Raw genomic sequence first — 17,777 nt, forward strand, 5'->3', positions numbered from 1 at the left:
ATCGCTGGTCGGTGGTCCAAAGGGCTTGTTTCCTGTAATAATAATAACAATATTCAGATTCAGATTCAGATTCAATTTTAATTGTCATTGTCAGTGTCCAGTACAGAGACAACGAAATGCATTTAGCATCTCCCTGGAAGAGAAGAGCGACATAGCAAACAATTTGAATAAATAATAATAAGTGTCCGGGGGGGGGGGTGGTGATTGGCAGTCATTGAGGTACGTTGTTGAGTAGAGTGACAGCCGCCGGGAAGAAGCTGTTCCTCGACCTGCTGGTTCGGCAACGGAGAGACCTGTAGCGCCTCCCGGATGGGAGACAATATCTTTTATTGTCATAGCACATAGGTTCAGCGAGATTTGGTATGCAACTTCCATCCGATAGTCATAACTTAAACAACTAATCATATTTAGATATCCCGAGAAACATGATTTATAAAAGAAAAAGAACAGTAAAACAGTCTAAAGTGCAAATATGTCTGTGTCGGATCGATGTGCGTGAATACAGTTCATGGTGGGGGTGGGGATGGGGGGTACTCAGCAGGGCCGGTTCAGAGCAGCGATAGCTCTGGGGATGAAGCTCTTCCTGAGTCTGGAGGTGCGGGCGTAGAAGGCCTTGTAACGTCTGCCGGAAGGTAGGAGTTCGAACAGACTGCATCTAAACTAAACATTTAGTGCAAAGATATCACCAACAAGGAGTATCTGAATCTTTCCTCAGAAATAAGAATTATACATTTAAAACGGGGCAGATACTATGCAATGTCCAAGATAAGGGATGTTGGTGCTTCTTGCAAAATAAATATCTTTCTTTTCAATGTTGAATTAAATAATGATGCAAAGATGTGGCCAGTTTTTGACGTATGAACACAATTTGGACAAATCTTCAAACACGATTCTTGCTTACTGTTCTTACTTCTTTTATTTCTTTCTCTTTTAAAGCTCAAAAAATGAAGTGGTACAACATAATGTAACAAGATATATGCGATGTATTAATGTGATTTACTGTACTGCTAATAAAAAAAAAAAAAAAAAAAAAAATCTTCAAACAGCTGTTGAAATGTAAATAGCGTCTATTATTAGACTGTTTTACAGTTTCAAAATGATGCATCAAGTTTGTTCATCAATCATTAAGGTGCTGCTTCTTGAAAACATGCAAATATTTGCCTCTGCATTTTCTTTAATGCCTTTTTACTAATTGATATCTTCACTGAATGATAAAAGTTCTTCTTCCTTCTTAAGCCCTTTGCTCCTCTCGGGAGCATAGGCCGTTGACAAATGTCCTCCACCTCACTAGGTTGTTGGCAGTTCTTTCCAGATCTCCCCAGCTGAGCCCACTCTCAGACACTTCTGGCTGGACACCTCTTCTCCAGCTGTTCCTGGGGAGACCTCTTTTCCTTTTTACTTGGGGGTTCCATTTCGTGGCTTCGGGTGATGTTTGTGGCAGGTTTCATAGAAACATAGAAAATAGGTGCAGGAGGAGGCCATTCGGCCCTTCGAGGCCATTCATTGTGATCATGGCTGATCGTCCCCTATCAATAAGCCGTGCCTGCCTTCTCCCCATATCCCTTGACTCCACTAGCCCCTAGAGCTCTATCTAACTCTCTCTTAAATCCATCCAGTGACTTGGCCTCCACTGCCCTCTGTGGCAGGGAATTCCATAAATGCACAACTCTCTGGGTGAAAACGTTTTTTTCACCTCAGTCTTAAATAACCTCCGCTTTATTCTAAGACTGTGGCCCCCTGGTTTTGGACTGGCCCAACATTGGGAACATTTTTTCCTGCATCTAGCTTGTCCAGTCCTTTTATAATTGTATATGTTTCTATAAGATTCCCCCTCATCCTTCTAAACTGCAGTGAATACAAGCCTAGTCTTTTTCATCTTTCCTCACATGACAGTCCCACCATCCCAGGGATCAATCTCGTGAACCTACGCTGCCATGCCTCAATCACAAGGATGTCCTTCCTCAAATTAGGAGACGAAAACTGTATACTCTAGATGTGGTCTCACCTGAGAGTGTGTCCAATCCAACTCCATTTTCTCCTTCGAATTTGTAAGTCAATGGGCTCCTGGCTTGTTCTTTTCCACAGGTCCACATTGCTTATTTTGTTTCTCCACCAGATGTTAAGTATTCTCCTAAGGCAGGTGCTCACGAATGTTTGCAGCCTGTTTGTAGTGTGTTTCGTTGTTTTCCATGTCTCTGATCCATACAACTATAAAAGTTGCAAGCTTTATTTGATGATATTTGTGCCAACATAGGTTGATTATATCGCAAGCATAGTAAGTTGGATAAAGCTATTTTGTGTAAGTATTATTTACCTGGGTGATAGCCCAGACTATTAGCCCCAAAAACAATTACACAGGTACATGAATAGGACAGGTTTAGAGGGTTATGGGCCAAACGCAGGCAGATAGGCCTAGTGTAGATGGGGCATGTTGGTCGGCTTGGGCAAGTTGGGAAACGCGGTAAGCTCGTGAAAACTCGTGAAGTTTTTCAACATGTTGAAAAATGTCCACGAGAGCCCCGAGTACCTACGAGTGGCTATTACCGTAATTCTCAGAGTTCGAATCAGGGGAAACTCGGGAGAACTCTTGAATTAGCTCGTACAGTGGGACAGGCCCTTAAGAATCTGATTTCATTGAATAGATGGTAAACAAAATCTCTTCACTATACCTCGGTACATGCGACAATGACAAATCAATAATAATACTGACAGACTTGCTTGCTGTCCACTATATTTCACAAAATATTGCTTCATAGTGTCAGACTAGCACGAGCAGTAATAATAATAAACAGTGCTCTGCACATATGATCACATGAAATTAGTTTACTTTGTCATCCATATTGTGAAGCCAATATTGAACTCTAATTTTTCTTTACCTAGATAAATTTGACCAGTTTTGGGCCATCAATCGAAAACTTATGGAGTACCCGACAGAGGAAGGCGGATTCCGGTACATTCCATTTCGGATATATCAGGTGACAATCTACATATGTAGTCCAACTTTCTGTTGTTAATGTGGTCGCATTGCTTTCGCCGTTTAGATACTGGAAAACTGTTCTGAAAATGTCACTCGGGTCATGGAGTCTTACAGCGGGGAAACAGGCCCTTCGGCCTAGCTTGCCCACACCGGCCAACATGTCCCATCCACACTAGTTCCACCTGCTTGCGTTTGACCCTAGACCTGTCCAATCCAAAATGTTTCTTAAACGTTGCGATATTCCCCGCCTCAACTACTTCTTCCGGCAGCTCGTTCCATACACCCACCGCACTATGCGTGTAAAAGTTACCCCTCAGATTGTTGTATTTTCTATGGCGAGAAAAGGGGTACTATAGCAGTCCACCCTCGTTATTATGGGCCTCTTTATAACGGATTATGGTTACAGCGGATGGAGCACCCCAACAGTAATTAGACACTGTTGCCCCTTTAACAACGCAGAATGGACAGGGGCAGCATGGTGGCGCAGTGGTAGAGTTTTTTAGCAGCTTCGATCTTGACCTCAGCTGCTCTCTGTACAGAGTTTGTACGTTCTCCCTGTGACCTGCGTGGGTTTTCCCCGGGTGCTCCGGTTTCCTCCCACACTCCGAAGACGCACAGGTTTGTAGGTTAATTGGCCTAAATTGTAAGTTGTCCCTAGTGATAGAGGTCTTTAAAATGATGAGAGGGATAGACAGAGTTGACGTGGACCAGCTTTTCCCTTTGAGAATAGGGAAGATTCAAACAAGAGGACATGACTTCAGAATTAAGGGACAGAAGTTTAGGGGTAATATGAGGGGGAACTTCTTTACTCAGAGAGTGGTAGCGGTGTGGAATGAGTTTCCAGTGGAAGTGGTGGAGGCAGGTTCGTTGGTATAATTTAAAAATAAATTGGATAGGCATATGGATGAGAAGGGAATGGAGGGTTATGGTATGAGGGCAGGCAGGTGGGACTAAAGGAAAAAAGTTGTTCGGCACGGACTTGTAGGGCCGAGATGGCCTGTTTCCGTGCTGTAATTGTTATATGGTTAAATGGTTATAGTGTGTGTAGAATAGTGTAATGGGCCTGTAAATTATCCCAAGTGTGGAGGATAGTGAAGGGCTCATTTGCGCGCATTTACGCAACATCATTTACACGTCACGACACACAACGTGCGTGTCGTAACACACACGTGATGCGTGCATGGTGCGCATTACGCGTGCGTGGTGACGTACGCAGTCCCGCGCAGCGTGCCAGGATTTTGGGATGTACAAAATCTTCGTGCGCCATCTGTGTGATGCGCAAATGACGCCCAAGTGGGACAGGCCCTTTAGTGTACGGGAATCACTAGTCGGTGCGGACTCGGTGAACCAAAGGGCCTGTTTCCGCGCTGTATCTCTAAACTAAACTAAACTAAAAACACAGGCTGCCAGTTACACTGGGGAAGGTCATTAAAATTGGCAAGCATTTGATTCGATCGACATTTGTGCAGTAATACTCTATTGAACAATATAATACACAGCCTTTGGTATTTGTTGATTGCAGTCACAATAATGACATATTTTTTTGCTGTTAGAAGAACTTTGTATGTGAAAATAACTTGTTGTTCCACGGAGTTGGAAAGAATCGCTGACTCGATTATAGTGAACAATCTGCAATAACCAACACCATTCCGAGGACTCGCCACGGACTGACAACGACAGAGAGGATGTTTCCACTAGTGAGAGAGTCTGGGGCAGGGGTTTCCAACTTTTGTCGTCCCGTTTACCCCCTGGCAACTTTAATGGCACATAACAATGTTATTTCACTTATTTATGAACAACTAACGATGAACAGGTACTGGTATAGCAGAACCAAACACAGTCAGTCAATGAGAACAAATATGTGCAAATCCAGAATCAACCAATTTACACCCTGGGTGGGAGAAATTGAACCCCTGGGGGTAAATTTACCCCAGGTTGGGAACTCTTAGAATGAGGCACAGCCTCAGAATAAAAGGATGTACCTTTAGGAAGGAGATGAGGAGGAATTTCTTTAGTCACAGGGTGGTGAATCTGTGGAATTCATTGCTGTGGAGGCCAAGTCAATGGATATTTTTAAGGCAGAGAAAGATAGATTCTGGATTTGTTCGGGTGTCAAGGGTTACGGGGAGAAGGCAGGAGAATGGGGTTTGGAGGGAGAGATAGATCAGCCATGATTGAATGGTCGAGTGGACTTGATGGGCCAAATGGCCTGACTCAGCTCCTATCACGTATGAACCTATGACCCGTTTTGCCGCGGTCAAAGGACCGAGGATCGTTCATCGTGGACCAGCGACGGAGGACTCAGCGGTAAGCCCGGCCTGCCCCACCGCAGATGCTGGACTCGGCCTCAAGCCACCGGCGTCGATGGGACCCGTGCCACCGAGAGCGAGGAGAGACCTGAGAGAGAGGAGGACGTTGAGAGCCAAGCGGGAATGTTGCCAATAATGGGGGGGACCGTCGAGAACCGGGGGGGGGGGGGGGGGGGGGGGGGGGGGGGGGGGGGTCTCCAGGCGGCGGGGGAGCTGCGCCGGGGAGAGCGGCTGCCAGGAGATTGTAAATTTCGGTGAACTTTTGGTAACTTTGTCGGTGCCAGAAAAGTGGCCACACGTGTGTACTGCCTGGGCGAGGTCTGGCGTACGATTTTACCAGATTGCACGCCAATCTAAGCATTTCACTGTACCCAGGTCCATGGGACAATAATGTATATTTGAACTCATCCCTACGGCCCGTTATCACAGGGGTTATCTGTATTTTCACCTCAATAATAAATATTGCTAAGTATTAGTTACGGGTAAAATGCTGCTTCATCCATTGTCCATTAGGATCATCTGATGATGGACATTTCCCATCTGATTAAAATAAACCGCCATTGCATCGTATCTGCTTATCTCCTCCAGCATAGAAACATAGACATAGAAAATAGGTGCAGGAGGAGGCCATTCGGCCCTTCGAGACAGCACCGCCGTTCATTGTGATCATGGCTTTTCGTCCCCAGTCAATAACCCGTACCTGCCTTCCCCCCATATCCCTTGATTCCACTAGCCCCTCGAGCTCTATCTAACTCTCTCTTAAATCCATCATGTGACTTGGCCTCCACTGCCCTCTGTGGCAGGGAATTCCACAAATTCACAACTCTCTGGGTGAAAAAGTTTTTTCTCGCCTCAGTTTTAAATGGCCTCCCCTTTATTCTAAGACTGTGGCCCCTGGTTCTGGACTCGCCCAACATTGGGAACATTTTTTCCTGCATCTAGCTAGCTTTTATAATTTTATATGTTGCTATAAGAGACCCCCTCATCCTTCTACACTCCAGTGAATACAAGCCTAGTCTTTTCAATCTTTCCTCATCAGTCCCGCCATCCCAGGGATCAATCTCGTGAACCTACGCTGCACTGCCTCAATCACAAGGATGTTATGGGTTAAATGTTCTCTCTTTAACCAGATGATGAATAGTTTTAGCTGCTGGTTGTATTCCTACTGGCATTTGAGTGTCTGTATTGTCAGTGGAGTTGAATGTTAGGAAGTAAGCAATTGTTGGCCCGATAAATTGGGAATTGTGATCAAAAGGATGCATGCAGGTTTTATTGTTTTGCATGCACTCTGTGCCACCTCATTATAATTTGTATTTTTTTATCAGAATTGTCAGTTGCTTACTTTCCAATTCAAATCATTAAGGGCCTCGAATGGGAGAAGACAAGAAAATGGGGTTCAGAGGGAAAAATAGATCAGCCATGATCGAATAGCAGAGTACACTCGATGGGCCGAATGGCCTCAGATCATGTCCTAGGACATGACCTTCTGGTCAAATTTTATTTTCATCATGTTGTAGTTTTAAGAGATACAGCGCGGAAACAGGCCCTTCGGCTCACCGAGTCAGCATCGATCAGCGATCCCCGTACATTAACACTATCCTACACATACCAGGGACAATTTACATTTATACCAAGCCAATTAACCTACAAACCTGTACCGTACGGAGTGTGGGAGAAATCCGAAGATCTCGGAGAAAATCCACGCAGGTCACGGGGAGAATGTACAAACTCCGTACAACCATCACCCGTAGTCAGGATCGAACCCGGGTCCCTGGCGCTGTGAGGCAGCAGCTCTACCTCTGTGCCACTGTGCCAACCAATAGCTGAACACTGTGGATGTCTCGATTGTAATCATGTATTGCCTTTCCGCTGACAGATTAGTGTGCAACAAAGCTTTACACTGTACCTCACTGCATGTGACAATAGACTCAACTCAAACTCAGTATCATTCACTTGAATGACTTCAAATTTGCTAATACCATTAGGCATAACTTTGAAGCACTTACAACCCAGCGGTACTAATGTTGAATCCTCCAATGTTGCCACTTCTACATGTACTCCCCCCTCCCTTACCCTCGTATGTGAAGAATCATTTGGAAGCATAAGGAGAAATGATCTATTAACCATTTTAGACATGGGCTAGAAATGTGAGTGATCATGAAGTGTGAACTGCAAATAACACTCTCTCAGGAGTGATATGATAACACTTTCATGCAGGAATGCAACATTTTAACTGGTGCTCTGGTAATTTGACAGAAGACGGAAGGACATTGCGAACAGGAATTTTTTCGCCCAGTCATTTTAAATGGACGTACGAAACCTTGTTTTTGAAGTCATTACTGTACCCTGTATTTATTTGAAGGCACGCTGCAAGTTGCGTTTTCAGTAAGCGTAACTGACTCATTAAACTAGAGTGAGCAGAAAGAAGAAGTGCGGCACAAAGTAAGAGAAAGCAAATTGACTGCTTACGTGTGAGTGGGTTTTCTGAAATTTTTGGTAGTCAGTCTTATTTATGGAATAATCTGCGTTTCCATTTGGACCTCTAAATCCCTACTTATGGTTAAAAGCAAATGTATATTTGTTGTTTCTTGTAAGGTGATCGTGACACAAATTTGACACCGTTCCTGGAACCATTAAATTATTCCACTTAGATAACACGACGATGAATGGAACGAACTAAATTAAAGGGCCTGTCCCACTTGCCGATTTTTTTTCGGCGACTGCCGGCGTCATATCAGTGTCGCCAAAAGATTTTGAACATTTCGGCATGTTCGACTGCCGGCATCGTTGACTGACGTATCAGGTCACCGAAAAATTTGCGGCGTGATGACGTGTTGACGCGCGGTGTTTTTGCAAGTGTCGCAACATTTCTTTTGGCGCCGCTGGGTTTTGAAATGTTCAAAATCTTTTGGCGACCCTGATTTGACGCTGGCAATCGCCGAAAAAAAAAGGCAAAATCTCACGCCGATTTTGTCAGCGCCTACCGACGTTATATCAGTGTCGCCTAAAGATTTTGAACGATCAGCCATGATCACAATGAATGGCGGTTTTGACTATTTTAATAGTAGGCAATGGTTAACAGAGGGCAGGTTGCACATTAATGGGGCCTGTCCCACTTGGCCGTCATTTGCACCTCATTTACGCGTTATATGCAAATTAGGTCGACGCGTGGGGTGCGCATTCGTTGTGCATGATGAGGCATGGGTTTGTATGTGTTGGCGCGATGCATCGCGCGGCGCACCAGGATTTAGTACAGGAACGAAATCTTCGTCCGCCACCTGCGTGACGTATCGCGTACGCACGCTGACGCATTGGCGTCGTATGCTGGCGGCCCGACGTCTCACGTGTATCGCGTGGTGACGCATGGTTATGTCACCGTGCGTCAACTTCCTGCAGCGTGCCGCAGGGTATTCTAATGACGTCACGCGTACCAGACGGCTGTGTTGACGCGTGATTTGCAAGCGATGTCGCGCATCACGACACGTCGACCTATTTGAAATATGACGCGTAAATGAATTCAATTCAATTCAATTCAATTCAATTCAAGAAATTTATTGCCATGTCAACAAGTTGATAGGAATGTGTCTTGGTTCGCTCTCAGACAGATACAATACAGTACAATACAACCACCACATACACCACAATAAATAATACAGACAATACCGTACGAAGGACAATATATACAGGAAGGACAGTACCCAGCAGCGTCATGTTAAGCGTAAGTGCAAGTGCAAAAGAAAGTGCAAGGTGATTAGTGCAAATTCAAATATCTGATGGCTTGGAGGTAGGTGCTGTCTCTGAAGCGAGATGTTTTACTTTTAATGCTTCTATATCTCCTTCCTGATGGGAGGAGATTAAAGATGTAATGTGCCGGGTGAAAGTGGTCTGCTATGATTTTTTTGGCCTTTCTGGTGAGTCTTGTTGAATAAAGTGATGTCACTGAGGGAAGTCTGCTGCAACCGATGATGTTAGAAGCTCGGCGCACTATTCTCTCCAGCCGAATCTTATCCTGCAAGGTTGCGCAAATGACGGCCGTGGGCCCTTAACCTTTCGCAGAAAGTCAATTATTTTTGCGCAGCCAGATAACCATCGCGTCCTCATCACCAGGTATATGCAATGAAAAGAGATGAACAAGAGCATCAATAGTTCCCATCTTTTGGGGAAATAAAGCTAATCAAGTCTAATATATTTCTATTAAGGGGGTCATAATCAGTCTGAAGAAGGGTCTCGACCTGAAACGTAACCTATTCCTTCGCTCCATAGATGCTGCCTCACCTGCTGAGTTTCTCCAGCATTTCTCAAGCAGGCACCTTCGGCCCACCGAGTCCTCTCAGACCAGCGATACACTAGCACCATCCTATACACGAGGGACAATTTACAATTTTACCAAAGCCAAATTACCATACAAACCTGTAAGCGCTTGCCGAGTGGGAGGAAACAGGAGCACCCGCGGTCACAGGGAGAACGTACAAACTCCGTACAGACAGCGCCCGTAGTCAGGTTGGAACCTGGGTCTCTGGTGTTGTAAGGCAGCAACTCTACTGCTGATCCACTGTGCAACTCCTACTCCACGTACTCCAAAGACGTACAAGTTTGTAGGTTAATTGACTTGGCATAAATGTAAATTGTCCCTAGTGTGTGTGGGATAGTGTAAGTGTGCAGGGATCGCGTAGAGACTCCATAGGGCCGAAGGGCCTGTTTCCACGCTGTATCTTTAAACTAAATTAAACTAAACTGAACGACTTTTTAACTCCAGTTTCATTCATCACCTTTCAAGAATATTATGAAAAAACACTAAGCATTACACGACACAAATGTTGTGGTCTATCAAGAGACCATATATCAGGCTGTAGGATCTATGCTGCTCACACAATTGTCAGGCTTCAGTGGTCTCAGTAACTAAAACTTCCTTTTCTGACACAGTAACACAGGCAGGTGCGGTGACTTTTTTTGCAGCACTGTTTCAGATTTTATCAACCCATTGCGCATGCAGGTAGTTCTGCTATAAAAAAACACAATACCAGAACACGAATTAGATATAACACGATCGATGAGTTGGGGAAAACTATTTATATCACACGGGCTGAACGGTCACAAAGCCAATTCGATCTGGAACTAGAAAATCCCATAAAGGTACCTTGACAAGCAGGAAAAAAAAACTAACGTAATGGTTCCATGGATATTTCTTGGCGGAGGCACTGCGAGCCGAGGCAGAGGCCTTCCAGAGACGCTGAGAAGCCGAGGCCAGAGCCTCGTGCGGCAGCGGTGGAAACCCATAGGCCGGCCGGACGGACGGACCCCGCGAGTCCGATCCTCATGGGTCGGAGGGTCGACGGAGCCGCGCGGCCGAGGACCGGATCGGTGCCACGGGGGCGTCCGGAGAGGACCCGGCAGTGTTAGTGGAGAGATCGCGCTGAACGACGGACGAGGGCGGACACGTGGAAGTGAGGACGCGGCTGCAGAGGGAAGGAACAAAGACGGACCCGGTGTGGAGGGACTGCTGTGAGGGAGGGGCATTGTTGCGCAGAGGTAGAGTTGCTGCCTCACAGCGCCAGAGACCCGGGTTCGATCCTCACTACGGGTGCTGTCTGTACGGAGTTTGTACGTTCTCCCCGTGATCTGTGTGGGTTTTTCTTCTGAATCTCTGGTTTCCTCCCACACCCCAAAGATGTGCAGGTTTGTAGGCTAATTGGCTTAGTGTAAATGTAAATTGTCCCGAGTGTGTGTGTGGGTTGGAGTAAAGGCCCTGTCCCACTTTCCCGAGTTACTCACGAGTTCTCCCGAGTTTTCTCCTTGATTCGAACTCGGAGAATTACGGTGATAGCCATTCGTAGCTGCTCAGGGCTATTTTTTTTTAACTCGTGGACATTTTTCAACATGTTGAAAAAAGGTTCCGACTTACCTGATGCCCCGAGTTCCTACGGTTGGCATTACGAACCGCTACGAAACATCTACGGACTCCTACGACCTCCTACGTGCTTGCTACCGACATTCCCTGACATTCCCCGAGTTCGAATCAAGGGGAAAACTCGGGAGAGTTCATTAGTAACTCACTCCACACAAGACTCTTTTGTGTACTTTAATTTAGTTTGGTTTCGAGATAAACTTCGGCCCAACTTGTGCACACCAGCCAACATTTCCCATCTACCCAAGTCCCATCTGCTTGCTTTTGGCCCATGTCACTCTAAACCTGTCCTATTCATGTACCTGTGTAAATGTTCCTTAAGCATTGTGATAGTGCCTGCCTCAACTACATCCTCTGGCAGCCCGTTCCATACACCCACCATTCATGTACCTGTGTAAAAAAAATGTTACCGCTCAGGTTCCTATTAAATCTTTTCCCCTCGGTACATAAAACTTATTTGAGAATTGATTATTTTTTAGTGGACACAAAATTAATTCCTTATACGATTAACCCTAAATATCACAATAGTATTATTTCTGATCACTCACCATTGACCTTTACTTTAAAACTAGAGGGAACGCCAGGTGTAAAATCGTTTTGGCGTTTTAATACACAGTTAATTAATAATCCACAAGGTTATGAGTATTTAAAACAACAAATGAAATTATTTTTTGATACAAATGAGACACCAGGCATTTCACCATCTTTATTATGGGAAACTTTTAAGGCATTTACACGTGGAGTTATAATCTCATATCAAAGTTACCAAAATAGAAACATAGAAACATAGAAATTAGGTGCAGGAGTAGGCCATTCGGCCCTTCGAGCCTGCACCGCCATTCAATATGATCATGGCTGATCATCCAACTCAGTATCCCGTACCTGCCTTCTCTCCATACCCCCTGATCCCCTTAGCCACAAGGGCCACATCTAACTCCCTCTTAAATATAGCCAATGAACTGGCCTCAACTACCCTCTGTGGCAGAGAATTCCAGAGATTCACCACTCTCTGTGTGTGAAAAAAGTTCTTCTCATCTCGGTTTTAAAGGATTTCCCCTTTATCCTTAAGCTGTGACCCCTTGTCCTGGACTTCCCTAACATCGGGAACAATCTTCCTGCATAAAAATACTGCAATAAAAACAACTCCATAGAACAAGAGACTTTAGAAAAGGAAATTGAAATATTAGAATTAGATAACGCAAAAGACCCAACTATAGATAAACATAATAAGATCACATTATTGAAATTTAAACTTAATCGAATATTATCGGCAAGAGTAATAAGATTGTTTCAGATCACAAAACAGGCACAGTTTGAATTTGGTGATAAACCACATAAACTTCTGACTAGACAATTGAAGAAACAGGAGAGGGAAAAGATTACTAAAATCAAACCAGAGAATGGGGAACTATTAACGTTACCCCAGGATATTAATAAAAAGGTTTGCCCAATTTTACCAAAACTTGTATACGTCTAAAATTAAAATAGAAGACAATATAATTGTAGATTTTTTAGATAATTGTAACCTGCCAAAATTGGATATTTTGGAACACGAGGAATGCCATCAAAATGCCATTATTACGCACTCATTTATCTCTTGTACAAAACTTTATAAATTTTGGTGATATATATTTGTTATATTCTCAAAGCTATTTAAGACAAAAATAGAACCTAACACTGAAATGATTATATTTGGAGTAAATGGAGATGGGAACAAATTAAATACACACCAAAACTCATTTTTCAATTATGGGTTAATAACAGCAAAAAAACATACTTAAATTTTGGAAAAATGCTAATATACCGAACATTTAAAATGTGGATCAGTAATATGCTGGACACAGCACATTTGGAAGAAATGAGACTCCTCCTAATAGACAAACAAGACCTATTCTTAAGGAGTTGGTCCCCATTTATTGATTTCTTGGATTCATGTGGTGACATAGTATCATGAAAACCAACAGTTTCAGGTATGGGTGATAGATGATTTAGAATATTTAAAAAAACCCATCTCACTGTGGCAATGGAATAATCTCTCTCCTGCTTTCCTTCTTCACTTATTCCTTCTCTTTCACTTTTTCTTTATTGGTTTTTCACCCACGCTCACTAGTCTATTCTTCACTTCTCACAACCTCTTTTTCTTCTCTCCTTTCTCACCTCTCTTTAAAAAAAAAAGGGAATTTGTACATAGAATGTAATATGTTATCATCGTTTTTGTACCAATGCATTGTACTCACTTCTAATAAATAAAATATATATTTTTTTAAATTAAAAAAAAATCTTTTCCCCATCTCACCTTAAACCTAAGCCGTCTGGTTCTCGATTCCCCTACTCTGGGCAAGAGACTTTTGTTAATAACATGTAGGTGCCTCATCCTGTGTGCGGGGTGGGAGATTGCAACCTACACGTGGCCCGCCCTGTTTCGACTAATGCAATCAACCTGGTGTGCACAATCAAATAAGATCAAATAGAACAAGTTGTCCTACAACTTTAGGCTGTGCACGCCGTACGCTAGAAGAAGAATATTCTGTGTGCAACAGACCAAACAGGAATGATTTAGAGGCATCACTTTCTGGAAAGTAATTAAATTACGCAATTGACTTTCAAGTTTCTTACAATACAGAACTTATAATTATACATCATTATAGTTACACAAATACTTTTCACACCCTCAATAGCCTTCAGCATTTACAAATCAATTAGCTATTTATAGTTGTTATTGGTTTGCACGATGTTATCGAGTTCAAATGTCCGGATTTCCGCGAGTTTGTTCTGCCGGAGCAACTCCCCTGATCCCCTCCGTCGCCCACCATCCAGCTCGGCCCGCGAACCGTTGCCTCTCTCTTCTCCTCGGCGGCCATCTTGTGTCCCGGGCGCGCCTCCTGCAGTCGACCTGAAAGGCACCGGAGGCGTTATCCCTGTCACCCTTCCTACCTCTGGCTCTCCTCGCTTGATGTCTGCAGTGACTCCATTCCAGGTCCGACGAGCTTAGAAAACTGACGTTTTTTGTTTGCTGCAAGACCATCTGCTTTATCGCTCATCCTCCTGCGCTCCAAGGAATAGAGGTCCCAGCCTGCTTTACCTCTCCCTATAGCTCAGGCCCTCGAGTCCTGGCAACATCCTGGTAAATCTCCTCTGCACCCCTTCCAGGCCATGCTCAGCCACATAAGGGAATACTCAACATCCCAAAATACCCACTTGCCCATCAAGGGCGACTTGCATTTCTCACTTCCACCGCCATTTGGTGGCAACTTATGGATGTTGCCACGGGACTCTTCAGCTCCCGAATCCAACAAATCTGACAAGACCACATCAACGCAGATTGGGAGAAGACTCTTATTTCTTTGAGAAAGAAGTGCAGATGCTGGAAAAATCGAAGGTAGACAAAGATGCTGGAGAAACTCAGCGGTGTGGCAGCATCTATGGTGCGAAGGAAATAGGTGACGTTTCGGGTCGAGACGTCACCTGTACCTTCGCTCCATAGATGCTGCCTCACCCGCTGAGTTTCTCCAGCATTTTTGTCTACCCTCTTATTTCTTTAACTCACTTTTTCCACAATTTTTAATTAACAAAGTCATAGTCTTAGCTTAGTTTAGTTTAGTTTAGAGATACAGCGTGGAAACAGGCTGTTTGGCCCACCGAGTCCGTGCCTACTAGCTGTCACCCAGTACACTAGCGCCATCTTACACACACAATGGACAATTTACAATTTTTACCTAAGCCAAATAACCTACAAACCTGTTTAAGAAGGAACTGGGTTTCGGCCCGAAACGTTGCCTTTTTCATTCGCTCCATAGATGCTGCTGCACCCGCTGAGTTTCTCCAGCACTTTTGTCAACCTACAAACCTGCACATCTTTGGAGTGTGGGAGGAAACCGGGACACCCGGAGAAAACCCACACAGGACACAGGGAGAAGGTACAAATCTGTACAGACAGCACCCGTAGTCAGGATCAAACGCGGGTCTCTGACGCTCTTAACGTTGCGCCACTGTGCCGCCATACGTGACACAGCATGGAAACAGGCCCTTCGGCCCAGTTTGCCCACACCGGCCAACATGTCCCATCTGCACTAGTCCAACCTGTCTGCGTTTGGCTCATCTCCCTCTAAAGCTGTCCCATCCTTGCGACTACCTCTTCCTGCAGCTCGTTCCATACACTCACCACACTTTGTGTAAAAAAAAAAGTTACCCCTCAGGTTCCTATTAAATCTTTCCCCCCCCTCACCTTAAGCCTATGTTGTCTCGACTCCCCTACTCTGGGCAAGAGTCTTTGGTTTATAACATGTAGGTGCCTCATCCTGTGTCCAACAGACCAAACAGGAATGATTTAGAGGCATCACTTTCTGGAAGCCTGCAAAATCCTCATCATTTTGAAGGCTTACGATATCCCGCCTCGTCTACTGAGAGCCATTGAGGATATGCACTTGGGCACCACGTCCAAGGTTGTCACCCTGGATGGCGAGAGTGTTTGAGACCCTCGCGGGGGTCTTACAGGGAGACACGCTGGGACCCTTTCTCTTCATCATTGTCCTTGATTATGCCGTGAGGCGGACGCTCAAGGGACATGTGGACCTCGGCTTCACAATCACCCCAAGGCGTTGGAGAAGAATCGGGCCAGTCGACTTGTCAGACCCCGACTTCGCTGATGACATCGTCCTGCTGTCAGACCAGATTAGAGAGACACAGGAGCTGCTCGGCAGGGTGGAGACGGAGTGCCAGAAAGTGGGCCTCCACCTCAATGCCAAGAAGACGGGGTACATGGCGTTCAACGTTGGTGACCATGAGCCTCTCAAGACCAGTGGAGGTGCATCTCTCAAGGAAGTGGAGGACCTCAAGTGCCTGGGTGTGAGGATGACATCAAGGTCCGGAAAGCGCTCGCGTGGAAAGCCCTCAATAACACGGGGAAAATCTGGACGTCTCGGATGTCTAAGGGTCTCAAACTGAGATTCGTCCACGCAACTGTAGAGACCATATTATTGTACGGGTGTGAGGCATGGACTCTCACTCCAGCACTGTCCAAGTCTCTCGATGGTACCCACACCCGAATGCTGAGAGAAGTTCACAATGTCAGTTGGAGGGACCACATCACCAACGGGCCAGCTCTACGGGGAGATTTCACCTCTGACCGAGAAGATCAGATGGAGGAGGATGAGGCTCGCTGGTCATTGCCATCGCCACTCGCGGTTGTGCCGTGGGAACCCACCCATGGAACACGTGACCCGGGACGGCCGATCAAGACGATGTTGATGGAAGACCCACGTGTAGAGACACAAGAGGAGCTCGCCAGCTGCACGGAGGACAGGGATGTGTGGTGCGTCCGTCATCGTGCCCGTCTGAAACCAGCTCCACTGTGTCGCTAATAATGAATGACTTTCTGGAAATTAATTAAATGTCACAACTAACTTTCAAGTTTCTTAAAATAGGGAACTTATAATTATGCATTCTACATCATAATTATACAAATGCCTTTCACACCCTCAATGGCCTCAAGCATTTACAAATCAATTTATAGTTATTATTGGTTTACAAGCAGACATAACAGCCAAAGTGAACACAAGAATGTCCCATGAACATCAATGAGATGAATAATAAGCTCTGGAGATGATAATCAAGAAGTGAAGTAAAGTGTTGGTAAAATTGTAATGCTCTTTGAGTAGCTTGTCATCTGACTCAACATCAAAGACCTTCAGTTAATTCCTGGTCCCAAAGTTTCCCACAGAAGGCGGTGGAGGCCAATTCACTGGATGTTTTCAAGAGAGAGTTAGATATAGCTCTTAGGGCTAATGGAATTCAGGGATATGGGGAAAAAGCAGGAACAGGGTGCTGATTCTGGATGATCAGTGCGATCATATTCGATGGCGCTGCTAACTTGAATATTCACTTACAAAGGCCGAATATTCACTTACAAGGAATTTGCCTTGGTGCTCCGCCCGCAAGTAACAACATGACAGCTACAGATTTTTGGCTGTTGAGTAGAGCAACTTTTCGTGGAACTGTTTTTATGTCTGGCTGTGGCAGCTTTGACAATCCGGAGTCGCCGTCCACAGGGAAGTGATTCAAAGAGTTTGTGGCCAGGGTGAGAGGGGTCAGAGATGATCTTGCCCGCTCGCTTCCTGGCCCTTGCAGTGTACAGTTCATCAATGGAGGGAAGGTTGCAGCCAATAACCTTCTCTGCTGATCAGACGATTAGCTGCTGCCTCCAGGATGACCTCCAGAATGATGTTTCCAACAATTTAGCACCCCTACAGCCTGGATTTATGGATTCAAGAGGCACCTTAAGCTCTCAACTTAAAGAGATTGCAGAGAAATGTGGACGCAGCCCAGGCTATCACACAAACCAACCTCCCTTGCATTGACTCTATTTATACCTCACGCTGCCTCGGCAAGGCCAGCAGCATAATCAAGGGCGAGTCTCACCCCTGCCACTCCCGCTTTTCCCTTCTCCCATCAGGCAAGAGGTATAGATGGTCTGAAGAAGGGTTTCGGCCCGAAACGTTGCCTATTTCCTTCGCTCCATAGATGCTGCTGCACCCACTAAGTTTCTCCAGCACTTGTGTCTACCTTCGATTTTCCAGCATCTGCAGTT

At 45.1% G+C, this 17,777-nt stretch overlaps 1 protein-coding gene across 3 annotated transcripts in view; it reads left to right on the forward strand.

The window, feature by feature from the left end:
• atg5 (ATG5 autophagy related 5 homolog (S. cerevisiae)) overlaps positions 1 to 17,777 on the forward strand; it is a 161,502-nt gene that overhangs the window by 84,661 nt on the left and 59,064 nt on the right. For all 3 annotated transcript variants that reach the window (XM_055635006.1, XM_055635005.1, XM_055635007.1), the window contains one exon: positions 2,881 to 2,975. In XM_055635006.1, coding sequence (XP_055490981.1) covers positions 2,881 to 2,975 — 95 coding nt within the window. The remainder of the gene's footprint in view (positions 1 to 2,880; positions 2,976 to 17,777) is intronic.

The sequence above is a fragment of the Leucoraja erinacea genome, chromosome 5 (genome assembly GCF_028641065.1).
Source record: "Leucoraja erinacea ecotype New England chromosome 5, Leri_hhj_1, whole genome shotgun sequence".
Classification (NCBI taxonomy): domain Eukaryota; kingdom Metazoa; phylum Chordata; class Chondrichthyes; order Rajiformes; family Rajidae; genus Leucoraja; species Leucoraja erinaceus.